Source organism: Nesoenas mayeri, assembly GCF_963082525.1.
Source record: "Nesoenas mayeri genome assembly, chromosome: 16".
Taxonomy (NCBI): Eukaryota; Metazoa; Chordata; class Aves; order Columbiformes; family Columbidae; genus Nesoenas; species Nesoenas mayeri.
The window spans coordinates 6,646,634-6,664,542 of NC_137562.1; the positions used below are offsets into that span (position 1 = coordinate 6,646,634).

At 45.2% G+C, this 17,909-nt stretch overlaps 1 protein-coding gene across 2 annotated transcripts; it reads left to right on the top strand.

Annotated features, from left to right (window-relative positions):
- Positions 1 to 990: 990 nt before the first annotated feature.
- NPEPL1 (aminopeptidase like 1) lies at positions 991 to 16,221 on the top strand. Of its 2 annotated transcripts, none has more exons than XM_080354442.1 (12): positions 991 to 1,159; positions 2,208 to 2,393; positions 3,518 to 3,688; positions 6,220 to 6,309; positions 7,006 to 7,087; positions 7,263 to 7,405; positions 7,947 to 8,024; positions 11,597 to 11,697; positions 12,322 to 12,445; positions 13,598 to 13,774; positions 14,441 to 14,551; positions 15,403 to 16,221. In XM_080354442.1, exons 1-12 carry the CDS (start codon positions 1,010 to 1,012, stop codon positions 15,559 to 15,561), a joined length of 1,572 nt encoding a protein of 523 aa, XP_080210568.1. In that variant the 5' UTR covers positions 991 to 1,009; the 3' UTR covers positions 15,562 to 16,221. The 2 variants fall into 2 exon arrangements, with proteins under 2 accessions (XP_080210568.1, XP_080210569.1); XM_080354443.1 differs by having other exon boundaries at positions 14,441 to 14,555; positions 15,403 to 15,420.
- Positions 16,222 to 17,909: the final 1,688 nt, after the last annotated feature.

Consider the following 17,909-nt stretch of genomic DNA (forward strand, 5'->3'; position numbering starts at 1 on the left):
TTTTGCTTGGTGATGTTTGGAATGTGCTGAAAGTTTGAATTAATATAATTCATGCGGTGTTCACTGAGCCTGTGTCGATTCAATTGATTTAGGGTTTGCTTCTATGAAATTGCAACACAAAGGAGTCTTATCTCCTTTGATTAAACCCTTGGAAACCTTGGTTTGGGTACAGCCTTGTGAATTGTATCTTGGACAGGTGACAGTGAAACCGATTTTGTTGGGGAAAAAAAAATATGTATATTTACTATATCTCAAAACAAACAAAAATCCCCCAAAACAAACAAAAAAACCACCCACCACCAAATCCAGGAGCCTTCCTTGATGAAATTAATTGAAACAAGGAATCCATTATTATTTGATGAGGATAAATATATTATTTAAAACAAACATACAAATCTACTGTTAAAGCTGGTATTGGGAAAACATTTTTTCCTTTTAGTGAATTCCCAGGCTCGAGGAAATAAGTTTAGAGCCTGGAACACAAGAGGTTCCACTGAAATATGAGAAGAAACTTGTTCCCGGTGAGGGTGTCAGAGCCTGGCCCAGGCTGCCCAGGGGGTTGTGGAGTCTCCTTCTGTGCAGACATTCCAACCCGCCTGGACACCTTCCTGTGTAACCTCATCTGGGTGTTCCTGCTCCATGGGGGGATTGCACTGGATGAGCTTTCCAGGGCCCTTCAACCCCTGACACTCCGGGATTCTGTGATGCGATCCGCACACCGGGCCTGGCTGCAGCACCGACGGCGCCGGGCCCGTGTCGGCGCTGTGAGCGGCCGCAGCCCCGGGGAGGGTTTCGGAAGGGGACAGGAGCGACCCCGACCCCCGGCCGGCCCTGCGCCCTCCGCCTCATCCGGGTCCCGCGCCCCGCCCGGGCCGCTGCCCGCCTGCCGTGCCCGGCGCTGCCGCCGGGGGCCGCCCGCCCCGCCGTGCTGCCCGCCCCGCGGAGCCGGCGCCGGGGCGGAGCCGTGCGGCCGGGCCGGGCTGAGCCGAGCCGGGCCGGGGGCAGGAAGATGGCGAACGTGCAGCTGGAGTTCCAGGCCAGCGCCGGCGAGGCGGACCCGCAGAGCCGCCCGCTGCTCGTCCTGGGCCAGCTCCACAACCTGCACCGCCTGCCCTGGGCGCAGCTGCGGGGCAAGCTGCAGCCGCGGGTCACCGAGGAGGTGAGGCCGGGAGCGCCGTGCCCCCGTTCCCCCGACACACACACACACACACAGAGCCGCTGAGCGGCGGCCCCGGCCCGGGCAGCCCCGGCCCCGACCCCCGGGTCCCCGCCTGGCCCTAGGCGGCCTCGTGGTGCGGGGCAGGCGGGGGCTGGCCCGGCCTGAGCTGCCTGCGCCGTGCCGGGCCTGCGGCGGCCAGGGACACCCGGCCTGGGGACACCCGGCCAGGGGACACCCGGCCCCCAGCCCCGGGCCGGAGGGCTTTACCCCGGGAAACCCCCTCGGAGTGGCCCTTAGCGGAGCGATCAAGGGGAAACGAGCGGGTCCCGGGGCCGGGGGCGGCCGCGGGTCCGGGCCGAGCCTGTTGCTGCGGCGGGGAGACCCGTCCCGAGCGCCCTGCGCGCTTTGCCCCTCCGAGGGGACGCGGCGTGTCCGCGGTGAGTTCCCGAGGCCCGGGTGGCCGTGAGCGGGGCCCGGGGCGAGCAGCGCCCCCCCTGCGCTCGCTGCCGCGGGGGGACGTGCCGACCTATTTTTATTTAGGCGGTGTTGATGGCGGGTGGTGAGATGATGAATGTTTTGCATTGCGGCGTTTTAGGTCGCTGGATGTTTGGCAGGTTTTTCGCTGGACTCCTGAGTCTCTTATGACAGTATTTAGCCTTCTTTGTTTGTTTGTTTGTAATTAAATTGCTGTGTGAAACAGGACTAGTTAATCAATCCATCTATTTATCACTTGCAAAGCTGCCTCAACTTAAAAAGGCTCTTAAGCAGCCTTTGCACTGTATGATGTGTTTTTAAATTCTCATTCATATAGTTTAAAAGAGATGCTTGTAATGGAAAGTACATTTGTATTTTCTGGCTAATAACGGGTTTGTTGTATTTCCTGTTTCTTTTCACTCTAGAGGTTATTGCATTTAAAATCACTTGCATAATGTCTTTATTTCCCACACCTAAAATCCTGCAACTAAAAAGTGCCTAAATATACTGGGAGCGAGGTGGAAAGAAAAGTCTTATACAGTTCTTTGTCTTTAAATTCTTCTTTTCTCCCCAGATATGGCAGTCGGCGCTGAGCACGCTGAACCCGAACCCCACCGACAGCTGCCCGCTCTACCTGAATTACGCCACGGTGGCCGCGCTGCCTTCCAGGGTCAGCCGGCACAACAGCCCGTCTGCGGCTCAGTTCGTCACCCGCCTGGTCAGGAACTGCCTTCCAGGAGGTGTCAACAGATGTATTGTCGTAAGTGGCTGTTCGAAAACGCTTCTGGTGAAATGTCTAGTCGAGTATTTTCTCGACTCTTCAGGATTTTAGCTGTATCCAAGGAGACTGGGGGTGGGCAAGTTTAACCGATATAATTTTACTGACATTTATAAGTAGTTTTGCACTGACGTGTAAACAAGACTTGACTATAAAAGCTTATGCATGCTCAGGCAGTTGGAGGGAACTAAGGTTGGATACGTATGAAATGTCTTCCAATTAGGAATTGCCGTGCAAAGGGAACAGGTAGTGGCTTTTTTCAAACTAGGATTTATGATACTAGCACACGCTTTACAAGGTTGATGTAGCCTGCACGCAGGGTGCTATTCTCCATTCCTCGTCCCAGTCAAGGTGCCTTGGTTTGAAGTCTCAATGCAAACTCGTGCTTCAGTGGGAGTCCTTTGCAGGACAAGCTCTTGGACTGTGTGGATCATCTTCTGTGTGAGCCTGATTAATTTGTTGCTTGTTTCTGTAGCTCCTGCAGGTTAATTCAGATTTGTAGGTTGTTTAGAGACGGCTCACATAGCCAGTGTCACTAACAAAATCTAATTATACTCTTTTCTGGGAAAACTTATTTGCAAGAGTAATAACTCATTTTTTTTCCCTTATAGTTAATTTTGAAAGTGTTTAGCTAAAACTGCTTTCAATTGGTAATTTCTGTAATGAACTTCAGAAAAATATTCTATATGTTAAAAAGCTTTGGGTTAATGTTAGCTGCATTCGCATATCATTTCTCTATTTGCTTTGCACACGTGTTGATAGTTCCCATGCTTTTTTGTCTTGATCTGTAGGCTAACCTGTGTTAATTGCACTAGTATAATTAAAGTAGTCCAGCTCTCTTATAAGGATGTACTAATTCCCACACAGTCCAGTCCAGCAGTGTAATTCATTTCCATGTGGGAAATGAGCTGAGCTGGGTCAGTGTGGTACCGTTGGTACTGCCACCCATTCATGCCAAACATGATGAGCATGACTTGATTCAGACATCAATTATTTCCCACCCAGCCGCTTTTCTTCCCCAATAATACCACAGGTGACATATCCTCTGAAGTGTAGTTTTCCACGTCCCTAATGTTGTCCGTCTTGTCTTCTGGCGGGTGTTCCAGATGGTCTGTGAGCGATCTGAGGTCTTTGCTTCTGCGTGTGCGCTGGCCAGAGCCTTCCCCTTGTTCACACACCGCTCCAGCGCCTCGAGACGCACCGAGAAGAAAACCGTCACGGTGGAGTTTTACCTGGTTGGGCAAAACAATGGACCAATAGAAGTGGCAACACTTAAAGTAAGATTTTGGTTTTTTCCATCTTCATTTGTATACATTATTCCCTGAAATGTCTTTTTTTTTTCCCCTTCAATTTGTTGCATGCACAAATACGTCTGTCTTGGGCTAAACATGGAATAGGTGTTCTCTCTATAGTGATGTATTATTGTAGATCAAAATTCCTTGAAATTGATCAGTTCACAGCACCTATGAGCAGAAATATTGAACATGTTACTGCAGCAAAGGCTGAAGGTGTTGTTCAGAATTTGGATTTCAAGGGTGGAAAGCACCAACGAAGTAGCATAAAGAAAACGTCTCCTTTCTTGTGTTTTTCATAGGTGCACATAATGTATTTTTAGCTTCTAATATTACATTGCCTTCAGTGTGTGGGCTTCACTCTTTCTTTTATGTGAGCAAAATCTGTATGTGGCTCTGCAGGTGAATATCACAGTGAAGGCACTAAAAGTTGCTTATTCTGGGATCACATATGGTCTCTGCTATTTCTGTGTGATGTGCCTTTTTGACTGAGTTTTTCTAGCAGAACCGTAGCCAGAAACAAGAGCCGAAGGAACGATACAGCTTAGAGATGAGCTTTACATAATATAAATATGTCCAAGTTGTCTTTCAGTAGCAGATAATCAAAGAGTATTTCCCTTTCACCTGACTATTACAGAGAGGAAACTCCACATCAGGTAACTTAGTATGTTAGGTCATTCCTCTTCAAGATCCTAACTTAGAGCTATTCCAAGGTGTGCACTTAAGCTATTAGGTGACTTCCCACCCTGCTCCAGGTTCTGTGCTTCAGTGCAGATGGACGCTCGCTTGGCCGATCAGCCACTGAGGTCATTCAAATCCCCTAAAAATTGCATCAGTGGATTTGTTGCTGCACCTGCAGTTCACAGAATTGCGACTTCAGGGTATTTCTTTTTCTTTCAGTATCTTTTCCTCCTTACTTTGCCCTTACTCTATGAACTGAATTGGCCGCAGCAAATGATGCCAGACCAGTTTTCAGGAAAGTGACAGATGTACTGCTGATGACTCAATTTTTCCATGCCCCAAATCAGCAAAAACGTAACTGGTGTCAAAAATGTTTCCTTCGGATAGGTAGATTCCAAACCACTTGGGTTATTTATAACTACAAAACAAAGCTGAAATTGTTTCTACTTACTGTTCTTCTCCTTGATGTCAATGCCAAAACTATTACTGACTTCCTCCAAGGTCAGTTTTCACCCCTTAAATCCAACCAGCACCAGACAGCTAATGTAGAGCACGGAGGAGGCATGTGGTAGGATTCTTTTAGCTAGACCTCTCCCTTGGCATGTTGCTGTATTTTGCACCTACTGCATTGTCCAGGATATTTTATGGTGAGGACTAGCAGAGATGGTCACAGTTTTACAAGGCACTTGTTAAAGGCTGCCGTTAATGTGGGTTCTCTTGGGTACCCTGGAAGCTAAGCCAGGCACAGCTTATTTCTGTAAGTTATATTGTTTGACCTTTGGGTTAGAGCACCTCCATTTACCTGCATGGCCCTAATGGTGAATCACTCCAAACCTAACTCAGCTCCTGAAAGGTCCTTATCCCTTTACGAGAAGTAAAGCAATCAAAACTAATTGTAGGGAGTCAGGCACGATTCCAAAACAAGCCAAGGTTTATGAGTCTGCTGGGATATGGAATGTATAGAGTCCTTAGGCCAGTCTGGCCAAGCCAAACTTCAGATGCCTCAGCACATCAGATTCCGTTGTAGCCCATCTCAACTCGCCCTTCTGCTGTGTGTGGTCTTCACTGCCCTGTGGCTACTGGGGAGCTTGAACAAAGTTTCCTGCCACCCGGTGTTTGTTTCAAGTTGTTAATGCCCAGGAGTTAAAAGTTAGTGTCCAGTGTTCCTGGTGTCCTTTTTGCCAGGAGGATCCTTCTTTAAGGAAACAGCCTTGACCTGCTCACTCTGGACTATTTTGATTCTGTCCACAAGTTCTTACTCAGTCCAGGGTGAGGATCAGTCCATTTTGCCACAGGAATGAGGGAACAGATGCAGACATGTTTTGCACAAATATGAAATATTCCACGTTCCCCATGGGCCGGCCATGTAGAATGTCTGGTGGTAATCATCTTTATTTCGCTCACTGCCTTCCGCATATAAACTCTGTGGTTTGCCATATTGTAGATTGTGTAATCTCTGCAGTTTTCCAGCCCAAGCAGCCTGCAGGCTCAGTGTGACTTCCTGAATTTGCTTTCTCTTATCTTTCTTGACCTCACGTTGCCTTCTTGGTCTCCCTTTGATAGTGCAGAAGGCTGGTAATTTTGCAGTATCAGTTCACTGTGGGAAAGAATACTATTGCTTAGAAATGAGAAAAAATGGCACATAGAAAAAACTAATGGTTAGCTTGATTGACAGTTAATACTCTACAACGGCCTGCAATTAGTTGCGCTAAAACATTAATGTTCTCCAGAGGAACCACACGTGTGGTGTAGGCTGCACAGGACTAAATGCAAAGCTGTGCAGAAAACCAGCCAAACCAAGGCCAGTTCTCAGGCATCCTTGCTTCTTTTCATAGTGTCTGGCAAGTGCTACAGAAGGAGTCAGGCTGGCTGCTCGAATTGTGGACACCCCATGTAATGAGATGAACACAGATAACTTCCTGGAGGTGGGTAATACACCTGATGAGTAAGAGTTACTAATTGTAAGTCTAGACTACAGTAATCAAGAGCTGGTCTTGCTATCTCTTAGCAAAACCTGGATGTCAGCAGTGGGCAGCACATCAAAGAACCTGTCCAAGGATGCTGAAGCTATTTCTTTGGCCTTTAATATTTCGCAGAACTTTGATAAGTTGGAAGGAGGTGGAGTGTAAAGCTTGAGGTGAGGCACGGGGAGTCAGAATACCTGAGTTCTTGATTCGGTCATGACATTGGCTTCTTTACCAGTGCCAGTGTTGTCTTAAAGCACAATGGTGATAAGAGTTTATGAAATTATGGGACAGATGTTGACATGTTTCCAAATGAGTTTTATCATAAAGATCTGTAAAGCTCTTGAGAATGAAAATATTCCTGTCATATGGTATCATGGTCCAGCAGAGTGAACAGCTGGCTTTACCTCTGAAGGCTTCTTTTGTTGGGGGAGCTTAAAGCTCAAATCTGTATTTCGTGCCATAGTAAATCAAGGATGTCTCAGTGGAATTAGACCATTGGAAAACCAGCACCGCTCCCCAGATTGTGAATGTTTGTGTGTATACGCATGCAAAAATCACACAAAGCCCTTGTGTGGGTACCCATATGTGTGGAAAGACACAAACGTGTCCTCCTGATGACTGACTGACGGTGTCCTTTTTCTTTTAATGATTAAGGAAATAAAAAAAGTTGGCAAGGATCTCGGGATTACTCCTACCATTATTCGAGATGAGGAGCTGAAAGAGAGAGGCTTTGGAGGTATATCTTGTTGAAATCTCGGCTTTTTTCCTAGCAGTTAATTGGAATGTTTTATTTGCACATTTTTGGAACAGTTTCATTGCCCATAGTATTCCAAGATGTTTTACAGAAAATAGCCGCAGATTGCTCCCACAGTCTTTCTTCCTCACAAGTGGTTTAATCGTCTGTTTTGCAGGTATCTATGGGGTTGGCAAGGCAGCTCTGCACCCTCCAGCCCTGGCAGTTCTCAGTCACACTCCAGACGGTGCCACACAGACCATCGCATGGGTGGGCAAAGGGATCGTGTACGACACTGGAGGACTCAGCATTAAGGGAAAGGTACGGTACCACCTGTCCTGCTGCTGCCTTTGCTTACACTGTTATTTTCTGATGGAAATAATTCAGTTCATGTCCATAGGAAAACAAAGTATATTTATTTTGATCTACTGTTATCCTTGTGGACACAAACTACCAGGAGAGAAGACCAAACAGGATTCAAGGAGCATTTTATGGAGCAGTTAAATAGCTACCTGATATTATTGCCCTTTAAGTATTACCCACTTCTAGGAGAAAGCTAGAAACAAAGATGTTGAATTTCTGATTTTGGACATAGATCCAAAACCGATTTGAGTCGTCCTCAGTGCGACTCTTGTAAAAAAACCCCGTTTTGAAATTTACTATCAATTTAGCAGCAGAGTTTTAGTATTTTGCAGTTCTAAGGCAAGATCCACCAATAAGCAGATGCACGTGGTCCGTGTTTCTGTTATGGCTGAGGACGGTCAAGACCAGAGTTACAGGAGCATCAGAAACACTAGTTTTAGCAGGCATTACTGTGAAATTTTAAAGAAAAAAACCTATCTCTGTGGTTCTGTTTAAACAGACTACTATGCCTGGAATGAAACGAGACTGTGGTGGAGCAGCTGCTATTTTGGGTGCCTTCAAAGCCACTGTAAAGCAAGTAAGTAAAATGTGTTAATTGATATCATGTATCCCAGCATTGCCAAGAGCAGACTGGCTTCTGGATACATTCCTAGATATGGGGCCAGTCTGATCCTGAAGTTCTGACCTGCCACTGCTGTTACTGATCTTGGCCACTCTGCTCTTTCTGCTATTTCAGGAAAATATTTCAAACCTTTACCAGGATCTTGAAAATTGTGAGAAATTCCTTGATTGCTAATTTTTTTTTTAAGAGTCTTTCTTGAATTTCGAGGTTTGTTCTGCAGACCGAGTGGTTTCTAGTTCCTTGAATCAGATTTATACCTGAGTTATCGTGTGCTGACTTTGTTGAAGCTGTGGGGTTTGGGGCGGCTGTCGTCCCCTTAGCAAAGAAGGGACTGAGTGACTCTGGGATGCAAAGTCTGTCCGTATTGCGAATCCTGTGCCAGTTCTAATATTAACCTACTGGGGAAGTGGCAGCTCTGGTCTCATCAGCAGCTGCTTATTAGTTTGCTTCTGTGGTCAGAAAGTAGTAAGGGAGCTGAGAGGAGGCCACGTATTGAAATATGAAGAATTTAAAAAAATGCATATTACAGTTTAACAATATGAGCTGGGGAAAAGAAGTGGCCGCTGCCAATAAAACTGCCCTCTCCACAAATCCAGTGACTGAGTCTTGCTGACAGAGCAGCTATTGCCTCCAAGGAGTATCCAAAGTTCAAAGGACATTTGCTGCTGCAGATTAATGCATAGATCTGACGGACGCTTTGTCCAGGGGATGATCAGCGCCAAATTCCCGTTTCTCAACAGTTTAGCTCCGTGCCTTGGCCCTAGCAGCATGTTTGATGTGGAACGATTGTAAACTTTCCAGTTATCTGCAGAGACTTAAAATTGAAAGCAGATTTGTGAGCTGCATGTGAGGCAAAATGGCCAGTGTTCCATAACTTCCAAAAGTTCGATCGCACGTTTGCAAGGGGCAAGAGCTGGAACTTAGACAGAGCTTTGGGAGAGTCTGGGAAAGCCATGGATGCTGGACATTCCTTCAGTGGTTCAGTCCTTGTTTCAGAAGTAGTTTTGTGTGTAATTATCTGCACAGAGAGAAGTTACGTTCACAGTCACATTCGGTGTGATTGTAAATGATCTGTCATTTCATGTGCAATCACTGTAACAACAAATAAACTGGCAGTAATGTGTTTGGACAAACCGAGCCTGGCGAGGCTGTTGTACCTTACGAGTAATCCCTGCCTTTATGTGTAAAAACAAAAGAATGATCTTGCCGCTTGACTTAACAAACTCGTGTAAGAAGACTCGTTAATGAAATCCCTACAGAAAACATATTCAGATAGGCAGTGGAAAGAAGTTGTTGTTACTGTTTCAAGACTTTTTTTTTTTTAAATGCTCTAAGAGTAATGTAGAGCTGGAAGGGGTTTAAATTAGCTGTGCTTTGTCTCAGAGACCAAAGTTGGAAACGTGTTGGGTAGAAGTTCTATGGGAAGAGGGGCAGAGGTTGTTATCCATCTTCACAATCTGCCTACATGCTGTTCAGCGGTTTTACAATGTGATTTTAAAGGACTTTGGATAGCAAAATGAAGCAAGTGTTTTTTTCCTGGAGATGCGTTTTGTCCATTGTGAGCTTTCCAACACAATGGGGAAGAGAAAAAAATTCACTTGAATTATTGAGATCCTTCTTGATCGTACATGTTGGCCTAGCGAATCCTGCCTTTGAAGAGCTACAGGTGGATTGAGACTGAGGAAAAGGCAACTGATACTGGAAGTGGGTTTTCACTTTTTGACAGTAAATTAACCGCATCTCCCACTTGAAGGAGGAAAACTTGGTTCAACCCAGTGAGAGACTGAGTAGAGCGGGGTTTTCACTGCACGGACCATTTTGGAAGAGCAGAGGGTCACAGATGAAAGGTTATCTCATCGACAGTGCTGTTTGCGTGCTGGCTGGACTGGAAACTGCACAGTTACTATATGGCTTCTAGGTGCTGCCCAGGATTTTGAAATGTTTTGATTGATGCATTTGCCCTTTAGACTTCAGAACATGAGCCCATTCAGCAAGTCCAGATTTCTTCAGCTATGGACTTTCATCAAGAGGTTAACAGTAAAAGTGACCCTGGTTTTCCTAGGAGTTTGAAGTTTTTAATGCTAGCTATCCTAGTTGAGGAGGAACTGTGTTTTTACTTGGTAAATGCTGCCGTCTCTAGGATGCTTTCTCTTTCTAGGATCCCTCCACACAATCCAGCCGTTGTACAGATAGCAAAATGATCATAGATGTTAAAACGGCATCTGTAATCTTATAAACGCTTGATTTTAAACCAAAGCAAACCAGAAATGGATGTGCCGTAAGAGAGGAGGCTAAGGGGGGGAAAAAAAAGAGCAAAAATGCTGTTTGCCTCCCGGCAGGAATGATACATTAATAACACCACCAAAAAAGAACCCAACAGACACGCACCTGCCCACTCATTGTAAAACAAAACAAAAACCCTATGAAATCCATCTTAGCCATGGGTATTTTTGTTTTCACATGGGAAGAGAGAGGACACGTGGTAGTGTGTGTCTCAGCTGTGGTGCAGGCTGGGTGCTGAGGGGCAGCGCGCTCTGCTGGCAGCTGGGACACCCACCGGGACACGGGGTGCCGTCAGTTCCAGGACCGCCACAAGCAAAGTTGCTTTCCAACAAAGTTCTTAGGGATAGAATCTGTTCATCTGGGCTTGGTTTTTTAGGAAAAGTACACAGTTCACAAATGGCTGCATATTAGCTTTTAATATTTCCATCATTTTCCACTATTACTGTAGGCTCTTCTCCAATATTGCAGAAATGATAGGGAGGAGCCCAGTTTCCCAAGTAGCCCCAGTTGAGTCTTTGTTGTTATTGGAGGCTAAATAAAAGCGGTGGAAAATACAGGGTTTGGAAAATAATCCCAAGCATCCTGACTGGCCGTGTAACGTCCTCTCACAAGCCTTTGTAATTGTCACGTTGAAACCTTCTGTTACCTTGGATCTTTGTAGCTGCGGAAGGTGAAGAAGTTACACAGTCCAACATGATGTTTGTGATCTCTGTTGTGGGTCAGAGTTGTACTGAAATTAGAGGAGTTAAGTGTCTTTGGAGATGTACCTTGCTGATTTTCATAGGGGGTAACTAGATTAGTGACTTAAGGTTTGTTTTTGGTGAGCCTGGCAGTTTCCTGGTGGGTTCGTGCTTGTGAAGATCCTGCTGTGAGGCACCTGACATGCTCTTCCCAGGGAGTCGGCTTTGTCTGAACATCAGCTGCTCCGGTCGCATCTGCACGCTGAGTACAAAAGGTGTTTTGATTCGGAGACCTTCCCACTCAGATTGTCCTGATTGCTGCTACATCCCCTCCCCATTTCATTCACTCCAGTCACAGCTCTAAAACCAGTGTTAGAGGTTACCTCATTCTTACCTGTTTTCTATATCTCTTGGCCTCACTTTCAGGATACAAGACATTCATCACAGTTTTTCCATGCAATTAGTGGCATTGCTGTCCAGCGGTTGTAATCCCTTTTTGCTTTCAGTCCCAATAAATTAGTTTGGTGTCAATCAAACCCCGTTTATCTCCTGTTGTCATTACAGGGTTTCAAAGACAATCTTCATGCTGTTTTTTGTTTGGCTGAGAATGCAGTCGGACCCCGTGCAACAAGACCTGACGACATTCATGTTCTTTACTCTGGAAAGTAAGATTGTGTCTCTCCTTTTCACAGAAAAATGGGGAGGAAATATTACCTTTGGTTCTATTTATCTGAGTACCATGCAGATAGTGAGTGAACCTCTCCCTCATCAGGATTTCAGCCAGCCACAGTAGTCAATTTAAGTGTTCTTAGTTTCCTGTTGAGTGTATAAATGCACAACAAAATGCATATCATATATCATGTGCTCAAGTTTCCATAAAGCGCTCAGGTTTATGCATTTGTTGCGGTACAGCCAGTTTTCTGTGTCCGTCTGTAGTCAATGTTGTCTCAGTTGCAGAAGCAGCCTAGCTGAGAATCTCCTGTTGTTTTAAGCAGAATATGATATTTCTTTGTATGGCAGTAGTTTGTAAAATCCCAGCTCGACTTACTAAGCATCATTCAAGCCCAGCAAGTAGACGTGACCATGAGGGCAGTACTGTTATAACCCTCTCCCATGTTTGCTGTCTGGATGCTTGCAGCTGGGGAATAAGCAGCCAAACACGCTTGCAGAGTCAAGTAAGAGCATGTTAGGTGTGAGTCTGCTTTCTCATCCAGTGTTCCAGTCCAGATAGATGAGTCTCAACTGCAGCCTGGAGCGCTGTTGTGTTCAGTGCCCTCTCTTCTTCCTAGAACTGTGGAAATCAATAACACGGATGCGGAAGGAAGGCTGATACTGGCTGATGGAGTAGCTTACGCATGCAAAGATCTGGGAGCTGATATCATTCTCGATATGGCCACTCTTACCGGAGCTCAGGTACCAATACGGAGCTGCTGGCGGGCAGGGGGTGTGTGTCCCTTTGCTGTCTGTGCATCGTTTGTGCCTTTCCCTCTGTCCTGCCTGTCTTTGGTGGAAGGGAGATACTGTGAACTACTGACTGATGGTGGCTTCCAGAACGTGTGCAAGAGAGAGCTGCCAACAGCAGCCCCAAGTAAACTGTAATTCTGTGCACATGGCATGTGCTGTGAATGTGTTATGCTTATAACTACATTACTCAAGCAGGTTTTTTTTGTTCTTTATGCAACTTTTATGCTTTTGCATTCTCTAAGTAAAAATGAAATTCTTCTAATGGCATTAGCAGCTGATGTAACTGAGACAGTGTTCCGTGTTTGCAATTCAGCAGCTTTATAATGAGCAGAACTGATTTGATGATAGTGATTCGAAATCTTCTTGTCCATAAAATGGCTCACATTGTAAGTCAAACACAGAATGACACCAGGGTACACATTAAATGCTGTTCTTTTTTGAAATCTATTCCTGATTTGTAGGAGGTTCTGTTGATGATTCTTGTGATTTAATATTCTAGCAAATGAACTGGTTTTCGTATCAGGACGAGAAATGGTAGCAAATTTTAGAAGCGTGAATGTTGCATGTGTTGGTGTAAACATTAGTCTTTTGAAGGTCTCCCATCATTGTCCTACTGGAAAAGCGATGTGGTGGTGGCTTCTGGGTTTTGTCTGTTTGGAAGGAAGCAGCCTTCCCGATGAATGAGGGGGTTGCATTCAGACACACATTGCTGGGATGTCTTCTATGTGTCTGTGTGTTAGATGTTTTATTTATAATTCATTCCTGATGTAATTTTATTTCTAAGGATAAATAATTGTAAAGTGATACAGTTTGCTTGTTAGGTAACTGTAAAGAAATATTTTTGTAAGACAATGGCTTGAATAGGCCAGACAAATGCAGACTGTTTTCCTGCAGAATGGGTTTTCAGCAATTTTTGAAGATTGAGCAGTAGCTACGATGTCTTTGTCTGTATTTGTAACACAACCTTCTTGTAGTTTTTAGCCATGTTTTTCTTGGTGGTTTCATTAGACAGAAAGCAGCTGTTAGGGCTGGGAGGGTACAGTACAGAATTACTCTGCCCAGCACAGATAAGGTGAATCCTGCCCGATTTTGTCTCACTAGGGAATCGCCACAGGAAAGTACCATGCTGCTGTCCTTACCAATAACGAAGAGTGGGAAAAGGCTTGTGTTAAAGCTGGCAGGAACTGTGGAGACTTGGTCCATCCTCTTGTGTATTGCCCGGAGCTCCACTTCAGTGAATTCACCTCTGCTGTAGCTGATATGAAGAACTCTGTGGCAGTAAGATTTTTTTTTTTTTCCTTTTAAATTGCATTTATTACATAAAAATGTGTGTTTTCTAGATAACGTGCTTGTCTGTCCATACCTGGCTGAAAGCTCTTTGTGTGGGCTGTAATCTTTTAGAAATAAGCCGTATAATTACGGCCTTCAGAGTATTTTACCTGGGGATTTATGTCACTGGTCTGCTGTTTAGTGTCAGTTTTAAACAGGGTAACCTGCTGCAATAGGATCTTTGAGCTGCTTGTCTTTTAAGCATGGGCCTAAGATAAATGCTGAATTCCTGGATGGGCACTGTTTGAGAAGTTAAGGCGGGTATTCCTCCAATCATATAGAACCAGCAGAGACAGTAACTGGGATTGCAGAGACCAGAGAATTGAGGACAGAGGCCTCAGGGATTGTTGCAGCCCCTTGTGCTGTGTTTGAGAGTTACAATGTGCAGTAAGTTCCAAAAACATCACAGAGAGGAGCAGAAGAGGAATTGAGCAGGGCCAGACCGCTAACAGGGCGTAAGCCAAAGGATTTACAGTAGAGCTGGTGAGCACAGATTTGTAGGGCCATTCGTTAATCTCTGAATTGCATTTGCGCAGCTGTCTTTCCTGTAGGCAAGAGCAAAACATTAATATCTTCTTTTCTTGCAAGACCAACTGTATTTTTTTATTCCTACAGGACCGAGACAATACTCCAAGCTCCTGTGCTGGGCTCTTCATTGCTTCTCACATCGGCTTTGACTGGCCAGGAGTCTGGGTCCACATAGACATTGCTGCACCTGTTCATGCAGTGAGTATGTCCACATGACTGCTGACATTTTCCTGGGTGAGCAGACAGGGTAAAGAAAACTGCCGGTGCCCGCAGATACTCTGAATTCTGTGCCATCAAATCAATGTGAGAGAATTAGGTGGAGAAGAGTTCTTTAGAAAAGCACTTGGCTCTTCATCTGTGAGAATTTATTTGTTTCGGTAGCTTCATCTGTTCATATTTTTCATTTGGGTTTTAAAATATTCTAACAGTCAGTTTAATCAGCAACATCTTCATTGTTGTAAACTTTGACAACTTGCCTACTTTCTGTTCATGGCAATAATCCTAGCTTTCCATTTTCACCCATATTGTTTTCAGATGATTGACCGGAGTTGATTATCCTGCCTGCTGACCTGCAGCAGAGAAAACACTTGTTCGCTTGTGCAGTTTTCTCCTCCTCCCTTTGGTGGAACTTGTGTATATGCTTTTTTTCCTAAAAACAGGCCGATTTACTTCCCCTGCCTCTTTATATTTTTGAAACCCAGCTTAACTCAGTTCATACTCCAAATCCATGCTCATGCTGGATGGAACATTCCCTGCCCTGAACAATGCTACTATAAATCCAGCTTCGAGTCAGTGTGAGCTCTGTTGTCATGTGAATCAACCAACGTGTTGGTTTAATCGAACCGGGACACATTCCAATAGCAGGGAGGGTACAGAAGCACAAGATGAGCTTGTTAGGTAACTGTAAAGAAATATTCACTGTGGCCAGGTGCCATCAGTGCCCTTGCTAAGTAAGTAAATTAAAACTACTTACTTGCTAAGTAAGTAAATTAAAACTAGATTGAAATGACACAGTCTGAAGTGTATATTGTTCTTGTTTTTTTCCCTAGGGTGAACGAGCTACTGGCTATGGCGTGGCTTTGTTGCTGTCCCTGTTTGGAGGAGCCTCTGAAGACCCGTTGCTAAACATGGTGTCCCCTCTGGGGTGCAATGGAGACTCTCCCGCTGAGGACATGGAGAGGGATTCGAAGAGGCGGCGCCTGGTTTAATGCGCCCCCAGCCCGAAGTGACGGGGTGCGTGGGTTACCTCACTTTGCACTGATTCATTCTCAAGCAATGAAAATGTCACACGTCAGAAATTGCCATTTTATTTTTTTTTACTATCATCATAAGATTTATTACTTGTTTCTGATAAAAACGGCTTGATTTCTTGTTTTGTTTTGTTTTTTAAATTATTGGTGCACACAGTTGCTGAACAATACCAGTGGTGCAGAGTCTAGGTTCAACTAACTGTATCAGGAAGAGGGCACATCCTCCTCTGAGCTCCTCACAAAACCTAACTAAGTGCATTAATGCATGAGAAGCTCTCTCTAGACTAAAGAAGCAACTGCAGCTATTGCTTACAAAGCCTTCTGAATTACTTATTATATGTGAGGTTTTATCAGACATTTCTGCAGGCCCCACTACATCTCAGAACACAGGACAAGGGAAAGAAAACCTCTCTAGACTTGGCTTAACTCAGTGACAATTTAGTATAGCAGCAAAGGAGATGTAATGAGAAAAGGCCTATAGTTTTAATAAGGTGCTGTTTCCACATGTTTAATGTTTTTCTGACCAGTAAAATCAGCAGGAGTGGTCCAGAACATATCTGTATGTAAATCTTTCACATACAAATTACAGAATGTATTCATGTTAAATGAGGAAAAAAATAGAGGGACTGTGATTGAGTAAAATCGGTTTACAAAGCATAGTGGCTTCTTGCCACTTAATAAATTTATTATTATTAAAGCAGCTTACGTATCCCATGTGGCGTTTCGTTGTGTTATTTACATTGCTGAGAACACTGAGTGCTCCAAAAGTTTGTGCGCAACATCATTACTCCGTTCAAATTCCTTTTCCCAGCACTCATACATCTGAAAACACGACTAATAGCGTAACAGCTTATACCGAATGGTTTGGGGCTGTTCTGAAGAACTAACGCTGACTGATTCACTTCGTTTGATTCAACAGGAGTCAGGGATGCATAGTGTTAGTTTCTGTATAAGCCGGTCACAGAGTTCACGAGCAGTAGTTTGGATTTGACGCCCACGGGAAATGACTCGTCCCAGCTGAGGGAACGTCAGTGGCAGGTCTGGGAACACAGGGACCGGGTTCTGATCAGTGCTGGTCCCTGCCCGGTGCCTCAAGCATCAGCTGTTGGAAAAGTCTCTTGGCTCAACCAAAGCGCTGATGGTGAAAAATCCCACCCAGCGCACGCTTTTGGCTGCTTTGCAGATAAAAGTCAAGCTGAGTTGTGACAAGCTGCGCCTTTCTCTGTGCCGGAGATGATCCCTGGAGAGAACTGGTGCTGGGTTTTAGATGGAGTTCCAACGATGAGGTACACATCTGGTTTAGTTGTGAGTCCTTTTGATTAAAGACCTCATGGAAAGCTTAATACAGAAGTGAGCAGAAGAAACATTTTTTATTTTGGTTTTGTGGCTGTATTTGATTCTTAGGCAGAATGTAACTTAAAAAAAACTTCATTATTTGCTATATTTGCTTCTCCCTTGCTCTTTCGGTTCTCTGGTCCACTTGATCATATTTTCAGGAGATTTGGTCTCTGCATCTGCCACCTGCTTCTGCTGATTGCTGTGCAGCCTGAAGTGAGCGTGTCACAGAAACTGATGGTCTTACAGCCTCTGCGGCCGTCCCGACCGAGTGCACCACAGTTACTAACGCAGTTCACTGTCCCTTCTGTGTGACAAAGCAGAAGTTTTTCCCAGGAAACGGTTCCAGACACCAGTGGTTGATCTCAGTGAATTTAGGTGACTGCACTTGACGTGTCCTCTAGTGCCCCTTAAACAACTTTAAATAGAAACACTCCTATACTGGGCAGCGTGCACCTGCGTAGTTTTGTACAACTGCTGGGACCTGGATCTTTTGTGCTGTGGGGGTACCCTGGTTATTCAAATATAACAAAGCAGCACAGGGCTCAGTGAGTTGCTGAAGATCATCTTGGTATCTAAGCAGGGAACTGAAACTTGAGCGTGTCCCAGGCTCCAGTCCCAGGTGTCCTCCAGCTCCTCAGCTGCCTTCTGAGCAACCACAGGAGACGGAACAGGGACACAGGACCCCACACCAGGCTCCAGAAGCAGCATACAGCCAGGGAAGTGCCTATCTGCATTGTTTTGTAGGAATTAGAGCTTAAATTACTATAGCTGTGGGACCAGCACTTTTAAGAGGAGGGGGTGACAATTAGCACAAAGCAATGCACTCCCCCAGGAGATTTCCTTCCCCTCGTTTCTTTCCTGTAGCAGTGCTGCCCTTACCTGAGGGTGGTCCAGGGAAGCTGACAGGCAGCAGTGAGGTAGGAAGCTCCTCCGCATCCGCTCCAGGGGCTGATGCTCCATCAGAGCAG

Excerpts from the sequence above, each read along its gene's own strand:
- NPEPL1 (XM_080354442.1), top strand. The coding sequence starts at position 1,010 with ATGGCGAACGTGCAGCTGGAGTTCCAGGCCAGCGCCGGCGAGGCGGAC. Across the intron at positions 7,406-7,946 it reads GACTCAGCATTAAGGGAAAG|ACTACTATGCCTGGAATGAA; the intron begins GTACGGTACCAC and ends CTGTTTAAACAG. Across the intron at positions 12,446-13,597 it reads CCACTCTTACCGGAGCTCAG|GGAATCGCCACAGGAAAGTA; the intron begins GTACCAATACGG and ends TTGTCTCACTAG.